This window comes from Pituophis catenifer, unplaced genomic scaffold, assembly GCF_029215685.1.
Source record: "Pituophis catenifer annectens isolate HBS135680 unplaced genomic scaffold, rPitCat1.0.hap2 SCAF_7, whole genome shotgun sequence".
Taxonomy (NCBI): domain Eukaryota; kingdom Metazoa; phylum Chordata; class Lepidosauria; order Squamata; family Colubridae; genus Pituophis; species Pituophis catenifer.
This window is the reverse complement of record NW_027256887.1, coordinates 55,222,131-55,237,195: the sequence shown is the minus strand read 5'-3', so window position 1 is coordinate 55,237,195 and position 15,065 is coordinate 55,222,131. Positions and strand designations below refer to the sequence as shown.

General features: G+C 35.0%; 1 protein-coding gene across 1 annotated transcript in view; it reads right to left on the bottom strand.

Moving 5' to 3' along the window:
- Positions 1–15,065, bottom strand: part of CFAP54 (cilia and flagella associated protein 54) — a 135,277-nt gene that overhangs the window by 89,823 nt on the left and 30,389 nt on the right. The window contains exons 19-29 of the mRNA XM_070947348.1: positions 14,689–14,763; positions 14,486–14,607; positions 13,491–13,661; positions 12,087–12,179; positions 11,444–11,629; positions 10,601–10,743; positions 9,687–9,834; positions 7,043–7,198; positions 5,861–5,983; positions 3,395–3,529; positions 639–732 (exon numbers count right to left, since the gene is read on the bottom strand). Coding sequence (XP_070803449.1) covers positions 639–732; positions 3,395–3,529; positions 5,861–5,983; positions 7,043–7,198; positions 9,687–9,834; positions 10,601–10,743; positions 11,444–11,629; positions 12,087–12,179; positions 13,491–13,661; positions 14,486–14,607; positions 14,689–14,763 — 1,446 coding nt within the window. The remainder of the gene's footprint in view (positions 1–638; positions 733–3,394; positions 3,530–5,860; positions 5,984–7,042; positions 7,199–9,686; positions 9,835–10,600; positions 10,744–11,443; positions 11,630–12,086; positions 12,180–13,490; positions 13,662–14,485; positions 14,608–14,688; positions 14,764–15,065) is intronic.

Sequence of the window (15,065 nt, the reverse complement as noted above, 5' to 3'; positions counted from 1 at the left end):
AAATTTAAATTCACTTCAGGGGAGGGGGAGGGGAGAGGGAGAGGAATGGGAATTTTTGAAGTTCATGAGAACTTCCCACAAGGAAACTTAATGGGAAAGCTGGCAGGAAGTTGGAAGTCCAGTCCCACTCCCACTGCTTTTTTTGTTTGCCCATGATCATTCTGTTTCTCTGTTGCAGTAATGAAATATCTCTGAATGATGACTCAACAGGGCTTGGTTGTCTAGTTTAGAAAATACTTAAATAGAATCAGGATATTTAGATTATTTTGTTATCTAAATAACAATAGCAATCGCACTTAGACTTATATACCGCTTCACAGTGCTTTACAGCCCTCTCTAAGCAATTTACAGAGTCAGCATATTGCCCCCAACAATCTCAGTTCTCAAATACAAAGTAAGTTTCTTTGAAGACCACAGAAATGACTGTAAATAAAATGTTACATGCAGGAATATATTTTGCATATTACAGATTGACAGATTTTAAATTCCATATTTAAAAAAAGAAGAAGTGTACCTAACATATTTAGGATATATGATTAAATGCTTAATATACTTAATGGGCTTAACATATTTAAATATATTATTATCTTAACAGTAACAGAGGTATTAGGACCAAGATATTCATATTAAATATATACCTGCTTTTATCAGTCTCAGAAGCATGTTTTCCAGAACTTCTAAATTCTCACTTACTTTTGCAACTGTACCTGCTCTCAGCCTTTTAGATGGAATCTATAATAATACATTAATTCACCATTTTATATACAGTAGCATTTAGCTAGCTGCAGAATTAAGACAAAAACAGCAGGTCAATAATAAACAAAACAGTAAATATTTCTATTTCACTTTAATCTAATTTCAAAACACAAGTTTGTATTTCATTTGAATTCCAGACCATATGACAATGAAATCAATGAGGCACTAAGATTTAAGCCACACAGGGTTACTGTGGTCAAATTGGAGGAGGAAGGACAATATGTATGTTTTGTCATCTTGACTTATTTATAAAAAAATAAAGGCAGGATAAAAATAAATAAATAAGCTAGCCCTCAAAACTATAGTAAAGTGGGCTCAATAAACATAACTCTACACCATTTATTCTGGAAACATAAATCTATGAATATGACATGCTCTTACCTCCAATTATATATGTATAAGTTATTGTTACATTGGGGTTCTGTTTATGCTATATATACTAGCCTTCTAGTCCTGCTCAGTCTGCATAGTAATCTCATTCATTTCTCATTCCCCTCTACAAGCAGAGGGAAAATATTCACAATAAAGTCTGCCAATCCACTTACCAACTATGATTTCTAATTTTCCAGAGTCTCTATTTGTTTTTTGGTTTCAGTAAGGAGCAACCCTAGCCAACCTTACAGGTAGTCCTTGTTTAACAATCATTCATTCAGTGACCACCTGAAGTCATGGCGGCACTGAAGAAAGGAACTTAGAACTGGTCCTCAAAGTTATGGCCACCGCTGCAGCCCTGTGGTGACATGATCAAAATTTGGGCAATTGGCAGGCAGCCAGCAATTAACACCACAGGTGCACCTCAACTCACTCCATCTGCCTATCTTCCCCCATCTGTGTCCTTTTGGCCCCCTGCACTCCACAGATTCTGACATCCTAATTGATCTTTGCCATCTTTCTTCCACTGCTGACCAAGAATGTCTGGCCCTTTGTGAGGCAGCAGCCAGCAACACGAGGCTTTCTTCCCCAGGTTGCACACAATGGATTCCTTGCAAGATTGAAGAAGAAAGTCACAAATGGCTAAAAGCTGTCTTGTGTAGGGCCAGGCTGGATGAACTCTGTCAGCAGCAGGAGAAAGAAGATGGTGGGCAGCTAGGGCACTGGAGCAGAGGGCAGAAGGGGCCTCAGAGTGCAGAGTGGCAAGGGTGACTATGACTGGGCTGGGGCAGCTGCAATTTCCTAATGTGGCAAGAAACCCTGTTGTACCATTCTACTGGGCTGTGCTTTGCACCATAGGTTACGGGCTTCTGCAAAGCTACAGCACACAAAGAAGCCCCTTTGCACCATATTGCGGGTGGGGCAGGTCTTTACACTGTCTTGCAGCTTGAGGACCTTTTGCAGTTCCAGATCTGTGGTATGCCACAAAGGCTCTTTGAGTTTGCCTGTGCGTGACATCTTTGTGCTGTACTACTGGAGCTTCCCAGAGTATAGCCGCTTTACACTGCATTGCTAGTGTCTTTCAAGGTGCAGCGGCTTTTTGCAGCCCCAGAGCTGCAGTGGACCAAGAGGCACCCAGCTTATAGCATATTTTTTTCCTGGTCTGCACTCACAAATATACATGCACACCCTTTCTCCAGCCTCCCTGAGCTCATGGCACAGTCTCCTAACTTGCATGTTGCATGTGCCACGCCTCCCAAACTGCCTCCATCTCCCTGTGGAAACCAAACTCCATACCTGAGATTCCCTCTGCTTCCCACATGTAGGCCACATATCTGGAGTTACAACTGCAACCGGGATTGCCAGGTTTGACACTGCTAAGCAATGCAGTCATGTGATGTCACATTTTATGATCATGTCACTTAAATGTGGAAGTCCTGGTCACAACTGTGATCCTAAAACAAGGACTTCCTGTATCTAACTTCCAATGCTAAATAGAATCAAACCTAATTAATACTTGAATAGAAAACCATTATGGAATTCCAGGCTGTAGGCTAGTTTGGAAAGTTAAGACTATAAATTGGCTGTTAGGCCATTTCTATACTGTTGCGAGGAGAACTGCATGGATGAGTCCATGTAGTAAGGAGCACTCAAAAGCATGTTTATCTTTTATCATTTGCCTAGAGATCTTTCATGGACAGAAGAAATTATTTACTCCAGACATTCACCCTCTATGCAATAAAGGTGGTAAGAGAGAGAGCCATTGTGCTACTGTTCTCTTTAAAAATGGCTTCTCTGTCTATCTTGCTCCTTTTCCAACCATTTACTTTCATCATTTTCTCCTTCTACCTAGTTGCTTGCTTTTAATAAGATCCTCTATTACCATATTCTTAGTAGACTTGTTCCATAGAGTTAGTTGTACTTGCTTTATTGTAAATACTACATTTATTTAAATGGAAAATACATAATCTGCAACAGCCTTGATTATGTTACCTTAAATGTTACCTCATTTAGAGCTTATGAGCCCAAAAGATGCCACTACATCTAACTATCCACATACAGCTCTAATCCCCATTCTGAGTTTTCTGCCTCATACTACAGGACAGAATATTAAACTATACAACAGAAGAGAGGGAGAAACAGACAATGCAACAGCCACTTGAGTTTTGTCAACTCCTTGAAGACTTAATCAGTTCACCTTTTCTTTCTATGTACATATATCATAAATCATATAAAAAGAGAGGAAATGAAAAACAAAAGAAGTTACCTCTTCTTCTAGTATTTCATCTGCTCCTTCTCCAGTTATAGTCACTTGGGATGGTGCTTGTGAGCAATCCAACAACCTTTTCCCATAGTTGATAATAACTATTGCTAATTCATATTCTTTCCATAAGCGCAGTATCTATTAAATATATATCATATAGTTCTATATAATATATAATATTTTTTAAATGGATATTACATGTTTTTTTTAAAAAATCAAAATCTTGTGCCAACTTATAAAATAAGCTTTAAATCCAAAGCAGCTGTATTCAGGGATATATGGGGATCGTGATCAGAAGAATTCTGCTGCAAGAAGAACCAAAAAAGTTTCTACTTACAGTTTTTCCCTTCCCAGCATATCCAAACATTATCAGATGGGTGCTATTTTATCATTGAGTGCTTAACCTCTATCTGCTCAAGCCTTGTGAAAATGTTTCCCTTCCATTTTGATCTTATTCAGCAATGAGATCTTATTCTTTCTTAATGGTCTGTTGCCATAATACAATAAGACTATGGGTAAGGCCTCCGAATGATACTGTTTGCTAGCAGTTTTGCCAACTTGAAGTCCATTCCTAAAGCATGCTAAGATATCTCTCACATTCTCCCCAATGGAACAGGGAGAGAACCCAGGCCTGTAGGGTTTGGTGGGAGGCCTGGGTTCCCTTTCCAGCACTCCGCTTAATGACTACAACTGAGAGAACTGGGATTGCAGTCATTCTGCAAAGTGGTCATGTGGGATCTTGCTTAATGAACACTTCACTCAATGACCATGATTCTGGGCCCAATTGTTGAGAACTATCTGTATGTTGATGACATCCAGTTTAGTAGTATAGCCATTCTGGGTTGGATTAGAGACAATATGAAGGTCATTTCCCAGTGTCTGGAGCCTGAAAGTGTCTGGATGGGGCAGAACAAATAAAGGGAGACAAAGTTATTATTTATACTTGATGGGGCAATATTATGTATCCAGTGTTGTTTCTTGATAGAGAAGTATTACCTCTGAAAGAGCTGATCTGTGACTTTGGGATTATCTTGAACTCATAGCTCCCAATAAAGTAGCAGATGAAGGCCATGCCCAGAAAGCCTTTTCCTAACTAACTCGCTGGGCAATTAGTTTTATTTAGGGCAAGGGAACCTAACTGTAGTGACTTTATCACCAGAAAATTGAATTTCTGCATTCTATATACAGTTATCTTTAAAGACTACACAGAAGCTATAATTGGTCCAAATGCAGTGACCTAGCTTCTGAATAACCTCTGTATAGTGGGGAGCAGCTGGCCATAACAAAACAAAAGATAATGAAACAGATTTATGCACCCAGAAATAGTTGCCTTACTCTCAGAACCAATTGATTTTTTTAATCCTGGAGTTGACCAATTGCCTTTTACCTTGGCTGAGATATCACGTCTCAAAACTTTTATTTGGCTTCCCTTCCTATAATTTAACCAATCTTAGAATGGGGTGTGGATTTCCCCTTCAATCATTTCCTGATTCCCTCAAAGGTATGATGGGGAAATCTATAACAAATGGGTGGATATCTAATTTTCCAGTCACTGTTCACTTGTAGGTATAGGTAATCTCAGAGATGAAGTATCTCAGAAGAAGCTACTTTATTACACCTTGCCATCAGCAACATAAGATAATACTTCAGACCTTACACTGGTTCCTGAATAGTTTCCAGATTTCACCTAAAAATTGTTTCATGGCTTGGCACCTAAATATTTCCAGAACAACATACTTCTGTACTACTGATACCCTGTTACCAAGAGGGTTGGGGGATTATTCTCAGAAGTCAATGCTTTTCTATTGTAGTGTCAAAATTATGGATCAACTTTCCTATTGATATAAGGCTTACCAACTGCCTGACAAAATTCAGGAAAGAAGTAAATAAATCTCTTCTAGTGCTCTTCCGCATTATATTTATGCCATCAGTTTTATTGTTGTTACTGTTTAGTTTTTTAAAAATTTTGAATATTTTAAACCTACTATGGATGTTCTAATGTTACATTTGTTTGAATCCTGTTTCTATAGATGTTTACTGTTCGTTATAGTGGATCTTTTACATTTTTGCTGTAAACCACAGTGAACCAATGTATTAAAATTGGTAGGATATAAGTCAAATAAGTATGTTACAATATGCAGTAGTAGTAATTAATTTTGGCTGATCTTGACAAAGTCAACAATGGCAGTTATGCTTAGATGTCAGGACATCAGAAATCCTAGTTGTAAACCACACTGGAAAATAGATGATAGGCAGACAGATAGATAGATGATAGATAGATAGATGATAAATAGATAGATAGATAGATAGAGATAGATAGATAGATATAGACAATAGACGATACAGACAGACAAATAATACACACACATACACACATATACATCTCTTTTATTGTTCATATACCCTAATTACAAAGTTCAAATATTTTAAACTATGTAAATAATATAATATTTTAAAAACAATAAATACCTTTGCTGTGAAAAAGCAAGAACAAGCTATCATGTGCTGAATACCATCAAAGCATCCTGTTGATTTTCTTTGGAATACAATAGTTGGAATTTCTTGAAGAACTATGAGATACTTAATAATGATCTGAAAATACAATAAGAAATATGTACCATTAGAGAATATTACATAGAGAATAACTAAAAACGAGTCTTGAGTTGTAAAGCTAACCATTTAAACTTTTACAGTTAAATTTTAATAAAAAAATAAACTTAAGTAATTCATATTGCCTTAATTTCCTATTAAAAATGTAACCTACATGTTACCATGCTCCACTATCTATCCATTTTGTGTGATGACTTACTCTCTGAAAATCTTACATATTCTGCTATGCTCAGTAAAAGAACTCACTTTATCATATCTTTATGCAGCTTTCTTTGAATCAATATTATTGAAGACTTCAATACAGTCTTACAATAGTCTTCATACTTGATAGAATTTAATTCTATTGTTGTGGCTTCCCAGCCACAGTTTTGGAACTCTAGATTCCCCTCCCTAGGACTGCACCACCAGATGGACAAAAAATGGCAAGTTTCAATTGTGTAATTTATTACTATCATCTTTCCTTTCTGTTTGTCTTATATCTTGTATATATACTTCAGCATAACCTTTTTATAATCCAAGCAGTAAAAAAATGAACTCAAATATGTTCCTTTTAAGTCCTTAAAATATACTGCTCAAAAAAATAAAGGGAACACAGCAGAAGACATCCGAGATCTGAATGAATGAAATAGCCTTATTAAATACTTTGTTCTTTACATACAGTAGTTTATACACTGCTCAAACAACTAAATGGAACACAAAACTACTGTATGTAACGAACAAAGTATTTAATAAGGCTATTTCATTCATTCAGATCTCAGATGTCTTCTGCTTGTGTTCCCTTTATTTTTTTGAGCAGTGTAGAAAGAACCAGTATTTTCCACTATTAGAAGTGGCCCCAGGAAAGACAAAAATGTCTGCCCTTCATATCATTGAACTCATATCAAGTTCCCATATTTTTGACGAGTCTTAGTTCTTGCTTGGTTTTGACCCAGAAACCACAATGTACTTCTTCAACAATTTGTGTCAGGTATTTTATTCTTACATTTTTTTAGTGTATTGAACAAACATCATACAAACTTGTATTTTAAGAAAAACACTTACCTGAATGAGAGCTTTGGAGGGAATCTTGTGATAGATCAGGGGAGCTACAAGGCCATAACAATTAACAACTGACTGCAGGGCATAGTGAACATCATTTAGCCAGTTACTAAGTTCAACTGCCACCAGCATTCGCCCACATTCATCTATTCTAGCAACCTAGAAAGAAAATTTTTCAAAATTTTCGTTGTTACAAAACAGAAATATGAAAAATACTTTTGCCATCTTTTGGGACCCTAATTTTTATATGCTTCTGATGGGTTTTATAACATTTGCAGCTTTTATTCTCGCAGCTTCATTAAAATGCAGTATTCACAACAAAACTGCACTTTGGAAAGTTTTAATGCAAAGTCTGCACTATGACTAATAAATGAGCGAAAGGAAATACCATCATTTTAACTTCTGCCCCTGCACTTTTTTTCTGAAATAGGCAAGCATTTAAACATAAAAATGACCTAATAGTTTGCCGATTAGAATGCAATTATCACCCAGATGCCACAATTCTTCAACTATTATGATGCAGTTGTAAACTCAAAACATAAATCTGTTTTTTAAAATAAATAAAGAAAGAATTGAATAAGAATAAATGGTCGGTCCTTTAAAATTGCAGGTGGTTATTTGACCAAAGAAATTCATACTACAACCCTATTATATTAGCCACTAAATTTAGGGTATAAGGTATATAAGGACAGGAATGAATTTCACTTCTTTTCCTGCTTTTGTTTTGAGGCAGGGATGTCTACAGTAAGGGTCAAAAAAGTCAAAATGATAGTCATGACTATGCAATTGAAAACCATCTTTTTTTAGGTGTGCCATTTTGAATTTTTTTATCCTCCTGTTGATATCCAAGTTATGGGTTATCAGGGAAACTAGAATTAAAGTTCTTGCAAGTTCAAACAATTTCATCTATTGAGGTACATAATATAAGTAATTAATGATATGTAATTCATTTTTAGTTCAAAGAATTTCAGATATAAAAATATTATGTTACAAGTTCAAACATCTGCTTTCAGTACAAAATCAGTAGTCTCTGTGATTTTGGAAGTGCTTCAAGCACAAAGAAAGAGTATTTGGCATTCAAAACAAGACTTGTTTTGAACTCAAAATGCTTCCAAAATGATTATAAAACACACATTTTACAAAATTGGACATTCTGAATTCATTTGCTTTAAATCTGAAATGGCTATACACCCCTACAATTAAGGCTTAGAAAATTTAGAATATAATCTGTTCCAATAGGGAAATGCTTACTGGAAAAGTGAATGCAGAAGGCAAAAACTGAATGGTATGTTTTGCAAATCTGTTCATTCAATTATAAAAAAGCTAAAACACAACTAATTTGCAAATGTTCATCTATAAGAACATGACCGTAAAAAAGTCTGCACTGAATATAAATTAAAGCCTATCTAGTAAGAATTTTGCTCTTACAGTGGTATTTCTGCATCCACAAAATTGGTACAGGTAGGCATCATGCCTATATATTACCATTGTGACTAGCAGTTCTCCCCTTCAACGTCAGACTTCAAGGTAGGTCAGGTCAGAAAAGAGACAACACAATGACTATTAGAACTCATTGTAGAGCATGGCCCACAGGCAGGATGCGTCATGCACTGGCCATGCCCATCTCCATTTTAGCGAAGGGGGGAAAGTCGCAATATGTCGCGTGACGACAATGTGATTATGCGAGTTTGACACCCCTGTTGTAGAGGATAATAATACAGATAGTCTTTGATTTACAACAGTTTGTTTAGTGACCATTCGAAGTTACAACGGGCACTGAAAATAGTAACTTATGACCATTTTCCACACTTATGACCATTATAGTATCCCAGTGGTCATGTGATTTACATTCAGATGCTTGACAACTGACTCATATTTTTGACGGTTGCAGTTTTCAGGAGTCATTTTGTGACCTGACAAGCAAAGTCAATGGAGAACCCAGATTCCTTTAACAACCATGTTAACTAATTTAAGAACTGCAGGGATTCATTTAACAAATGTGGCAAGAAAAGTCATAAAAATGGGACAAATTCACCTAACAAATTTTTCATTTAACAACATAAATTTTGGGATCAGTTGTGGTCATAAGTTGAGGACTATCTGTAGAATCTTAAATGCCTGACAATTTCCCTGTGTGCCACCTTATAACAGAGAATCAGAACAGGATTAGATTTCTAAGGAAGAGGAAGCACCCTCTTCCTCACCATGGCTAAGTAGATGTTTTATTTAACCAGTTTTGCATTCCTTCCTGACGATAAGCTACATCCTTCTCTACATTCAGTTCCACAGAATACATAAAAGGAAGATGGCTCACTTCTGTAGTCAGTTAACTACCGAATGTTTCTAATCATAAACATGATTTCTTGTCATAAACATATAGAATCACTCAAAACCTTTTGGGCAGGGCTAAGAAAGTAAAACTTAGCAACTTCATAGCTTCAAAGTTCAAAATTATTTCTCTAAAGTAGGTTAAAACATACTATTTTTCATTGATATCTTTTCAATAATGGAAAGTCAAATGTGAATTGCAAGATATTTGCCTTCTACTTAACATATAATTTTGTAGATGAATTTTACTTGTGGTAAGAATATTAAGAGCAAGAAAAATAAGATCACATCAAAAATACTAATCTTGCATAGCACGTACTTGTTTTTTATACTTAAGCTCATTGAAACAAATAGAATCACAGAAGAGACTTCCTTCATTGACACTAATGTCACTGATGATAAAAATACTTCTCAGAAACATATATAAGAGGTTTGGAGATGCCTGTGGCAGAGCTTCAAAATTTAGCCTACAAAAAGAAGAAAAACAACAAACCAAAGAACATAGCATTTATTTTGTGGATGTTGTTGTTTTAATGCTTTTTAAATTATTTAAATTGTTTTATAATTATAGAACTGTAAGCTGCCCAGAGTAACTTGGTTGAGTTGGGCAGCTATAGAAATTGAAGCGAGGGAGGGAGGGAGGGAGGGAGGGAGGGAGGGAGGGAGGGAGGAAAGGATAGCATAAAAATGTAATAATAGCAGATAATGACTAAAACCAACAGAGTTAACTGGCTGCAATATCTTAAAATGAAAGACAATTCTAACTCTATTATAACTGGCAAATCTTCTGGATGGCAACCTAATCACTAACATATTGCACCAGTACACATTTCTTTGCAATGTAACATTGCCATTGTAAATGATGATGACGACGACGACGATGATTGCTACCTCTGCAATTGTCATTGATCAATATTGTCACATTACATGTGGTATCCACTGCTATACTGCAAGTTGTGAAATAATGACAGCACATAGTTTACCTATGTAGCTTTGATCAGTTTCACTAATCTTAACTTACTTGTTTTACAGGAACAGTATTTCCAAAAAAACTACATTGTTCAAAACATAACCACTGAAGAAATGTGTTATTATTAAAATATGACCCTATGTTTTGACAATTGTTTCTAGGTATTTAGAAACATTTGTCAAACAGTTTAAAAGTGAGACACTATTCACTATCAAAAATAAACATATAAACTGAATAATTCGAAAAACAGCTCTCTTAGTTACCTGTTCTGTGGTACAGACAAAGTGCTGCTTACAGAAACTATAGTGACATCAGTAACAGGAGTTGAAGGCACTGAGACAAAATAATCCCAGAGTGGTTGAAATGTTTTTTTGCATAATGCATAGTTTTCAATCTGAAAAGCAGACTAAAAATATAGTTATATTTTGAAATACCTTTTCTATGCTTATTTGAAATTATCATACATAATCAGTAAAGCTGATGAAAGCATCAGTAAAATGATAATCATATTCTTAGCTTTATACAAACTAAAGCAAACACATTGCACAAGGTTCCTTAAAACAAAGGAGGAATTCTAGTGACATAAAGTAGCAAGATGGACAGGTTCATAATCTATTTTGTATGTCTTACATTGGAACCTGTTGGAGAGGAGGCAAGATGCAGTGATGGAATTAAATGAAATGAAGTCACAAATCCTAGATTACTGTAAACTTGAATAAATCAGGGATGGTAGGGATATCTCACAAGCTAAATCTCTGGCCAGGAAGAATACAGTGAAAGATATAAGCTGCAGATAAAGCAATGTAAAGAATGTTCAGCAGAATTGGCTGCTGAGAATTTTTCCTATAAATTTTTGAAGAATGGGTAATTTCAATTCAGGATAATGCAAAAAAAAATTTTTGTACTTTATATAAAAACTTGCAACAATATTTTTAAAATATTAAAAATACTGGATTTGCATTAAATTAGGATCACAAAAATACTAAAATAAATAACATCCTTTCCTTTTTAGGGGGGGAAAATCTTGTTTTTAGAGGATATGTATCCTGAAATTGAGAGTCGGATTACAGAAGAATTGGAGTTATCAAAGCAAAAGTATATGCTACCTGAATCAGGTATGTTCGGACAATAGCAACAGATAGGGGAGGATAGGCAAGAATTGGTTTAGTTGTTTCTCCAATGCTATCACCAATAATTTTTCCATTTGAGTCATAGGCTGCAACTGCAAATACATAATTTTGATTGGCTTCTAAACCTTGTACTTCTAAGACACAAGTTTCATCAGCTGGTATCTGATAATAAAAAATGTATTTGTTAAAATAAAAATAAAATCATGACAATATCAAAATAATGTTAATACCAAAATTTTATATTTATTATGCTTTATGCTATTCCTCTGACAAAAGCCTCAAAACAACTGCACTCTCAAATGTTTTAAAACTAAAACCAATGTAAACATCCATACTCTAGATGGACATACTTTTTTCCCCATTTTAATTTTTTTATTCTCTATTATTATATAATTAAGCTGATGCTACTCAATTAGTCCTCAATTTACAACCAAAATTGAGACTGGAACTTCTGTCACTAAGTGAGAAGAAAATGAATTTAAGGTGGCCTTGTTTATATAAAAGTCCATTTTTACATCACATGATTTTTTTTTTTAAGGTTCTCAAACCACTGCTCATGCCTAGCAATAGCTTTGAAGAAAACTCAAACTACCACCTTCATCGTTATTAAAGACATTACCGCTTCTGCTGTGTTCTTGAGACTGTAATTATTTAACCGAGCTTTTGGATTGCTTCCTTCTGCTACACACCCAAAAATGCTGTACCAAAAAACCTTAAAACACAAAAACAAATACATAATTGTTCTTAGTTCTACAGATAAAATTCTGCATGTGTTTAAAAACTGTCTAATTAATGGTTTCAGACTCTAGCTCATGGGTCATATGTGATCCTCCAGCTCATTTTATGTGGCTCTTACCTTATTCACACACAGCTTGATAGAATCTGGGAAGTAGTTTAACAATTAGGAGCCTTGGTAGTACAGTGGTCTAAAGCACCCTGTTATTAAGACCAGCTGCCTGCAATTACTGCAGGTTCGAATCTCGCCAGGCTCAAGGTTGACTCAGCCTTCCATCCTTTCTAAGGTAGGTAAATTGAGGACCCAGTTGTGGGGGCAATAAGCTGATTTTGTATAAATATACAAAAGGATGAAGGCTATTGCTTAGCACATTGTAAGCCGCCCTGAGTCTCTGGAGAAGGGCGGCATATAAATCAAATTAAATAATAATAATAATAATAATGAGCAATGAACAATGGCTCTGTGACTATAAAACAGGTTATGAGGTGGCTCTATCCCTACTTTCACTCCCTCAGAGATATTAAAATAGCTAGGTCTGGAAACTTCTTCCTTTGCCACCATTGCAGATCTTCCATACTCTCTGCTCAGGCAACAAACTGGCAGGACTTAGACTAATGGTGCAGTGCAAAACTTGGAGAGCAGCTCCCTTAGCCTCTCCTTGCCAGGTGCTGAGCTGTACTTCTCACTCTTTCAAAGTTCAGGTACTTAAGCTTAAATGTAAACCTATGCTGTTTGAAATGATACCGGTAATTGTCCAAAACCACACACTCCTTTTAATTATAATAATTTTTTCAAGACAAATTGAACCACCAAAATGTTATTTTTATATTTTAATACTTTACAACTCCAGTTAAAATATATTTCATTTTCCAAAAATTGCTGCATTTTCACAACATGTATGTATGTAATTTTTAAAATCCTGTTGAAAGAACATTGAAAAATGATTATATTCTACCATCTAGTGGTACTTGGTTTACATTTTGGGTTTTTTATTTAAAAAAATGTGCAGAAATACCAACATACAGAATGTGAGCAATAATGTTGCTCTTTTAATACTTAATGAGAACAAAAAACATCAGTAAATTGTAAATGTAAAATGTTTCAATATCGGATGAAGATTTTGTAGTGTATATTAAAATTCTAACAAATATTGTGTATACAGCATTCAAAATATTTCTCTATATAATTAAGGTATGTCCCTCTCTAGGGTAGAACAAGTTGATGATATACTATACATTAAATCACAAGGGTGTTCCTCCTCCCCACCCAAGAAAAAAGATAAATTACCTTCACATCTGAAGCAAATGGTGCTGGCTTAAATGCCATGGAACAATTTGTCCTAAAAAGAAGTATTGGAGGTGGTGGAACTTTGCTTTTCGTGCTAATTGTATGGTTTAATAAAGTGGCATTTAATGTATTTTGTTCAATTTCAGTTTTCTGAATCAGAATAAATGCTTCCTAGAATTTAAGCACAAATCCCAAGAAAGTATTTATTTCATTTTAATTTCTTTCATATGCAAAGTATAAAAGAATCACACAGTTAAAACCAAGGACAGTTTAGTAGACAGTATTAGAATTATTACATGATTTTTCAAGTGATCAGTTATTTACATTCCTGCAAGACACAATATCTTCTAGTTCATTGCTGTGCTTTTGATTTTATTTTTTGTAAATTTATAATTTATTAACAAATGCAGTAGTTCATTCAGTTTTCCAGAACTAAAATGTTGTTCTTTCTTTCCAGATACTGTTTGGTTCCTTTTCTTTTAATACCCTACTTATTTATGTTGCTTAATTTATATCACTGAATTTCTGCCTGTATTTTTAGAAGTATTAGAAAACAGGGCACATGTCCCCCTGTGCCTAACTTGCAAGGGGCTTCAGAATTTCTGAATGGTAACCTGCAGACCTACAAGGCTTAAGGCACAATTTCGTCCCTTAAATGCCCCTAATTCTATCCTCTACTCATCACAGCATGCTATGTAAATTAGCCTATAAATCACTATTCCTGCTTTACAGTAATGTAATAATTCAGCTTTCATTTACAGTAATAAAAAGGATTTCATTATTAAGTGCCTTTGCCTAGATTTGTAGGTTATTTTTATTTTATTTTAAAAGTACTTCTATATTGCTTTTTGATACAGAAAATTCTTAAGTAATATCTGTTATTGAAAGAATTGCTATGACAATTTTCAGGAATGTTGAGTTTGTATGGAATCTACAATACATAAATACTGTTCCAATAAACTGAAAAATGAATTGAATATGAATGAAAAATATACCTCCAGAAGCTGATTTGCAGAATAACAATCTAATCCTATTGGAAGCATCAGCGTAGCTTTCTGCATCAAGTAGAGAGCTTTGGATAATTTATTCTTTTTTATTTTCTCCATTATCTCCAATTCTGTAAAAACAAATTTTTGAAAGTTAATGCAATTTTTTCATATAAAGTTTAATTCTGTTAGCTATTTTTACAAGTACGTACCTGTTAGACATTTTAACTGGCTTACATTCCTTGCAAGACCCTTGGCCTTTGGACTTTTGTCACCACTTTGAGTATCTAAAAAAAGCATAAGTGTGTGTATGTGTACATATTATATGGTCTACAATTATACAGAAACACAGAAGAAGTAACAATTGTACAAGTGATCCTTGCTTAATGACCACTGGTTCAGCAACCACTTGAACTTTTGATTGTACTGAACAAATGGTACTTATGACTGGTTCTTGAAGTCCCAGCCATCACAGTCTGTCTGCAGTCATGTGACTGCAACCTGAGCACTCAGGGCCCAGTTCACTATTACACCAGTGTAACATCCTGCTGTCACATGATCACCATTTGCAACCTTCTTTGTCAGCTTG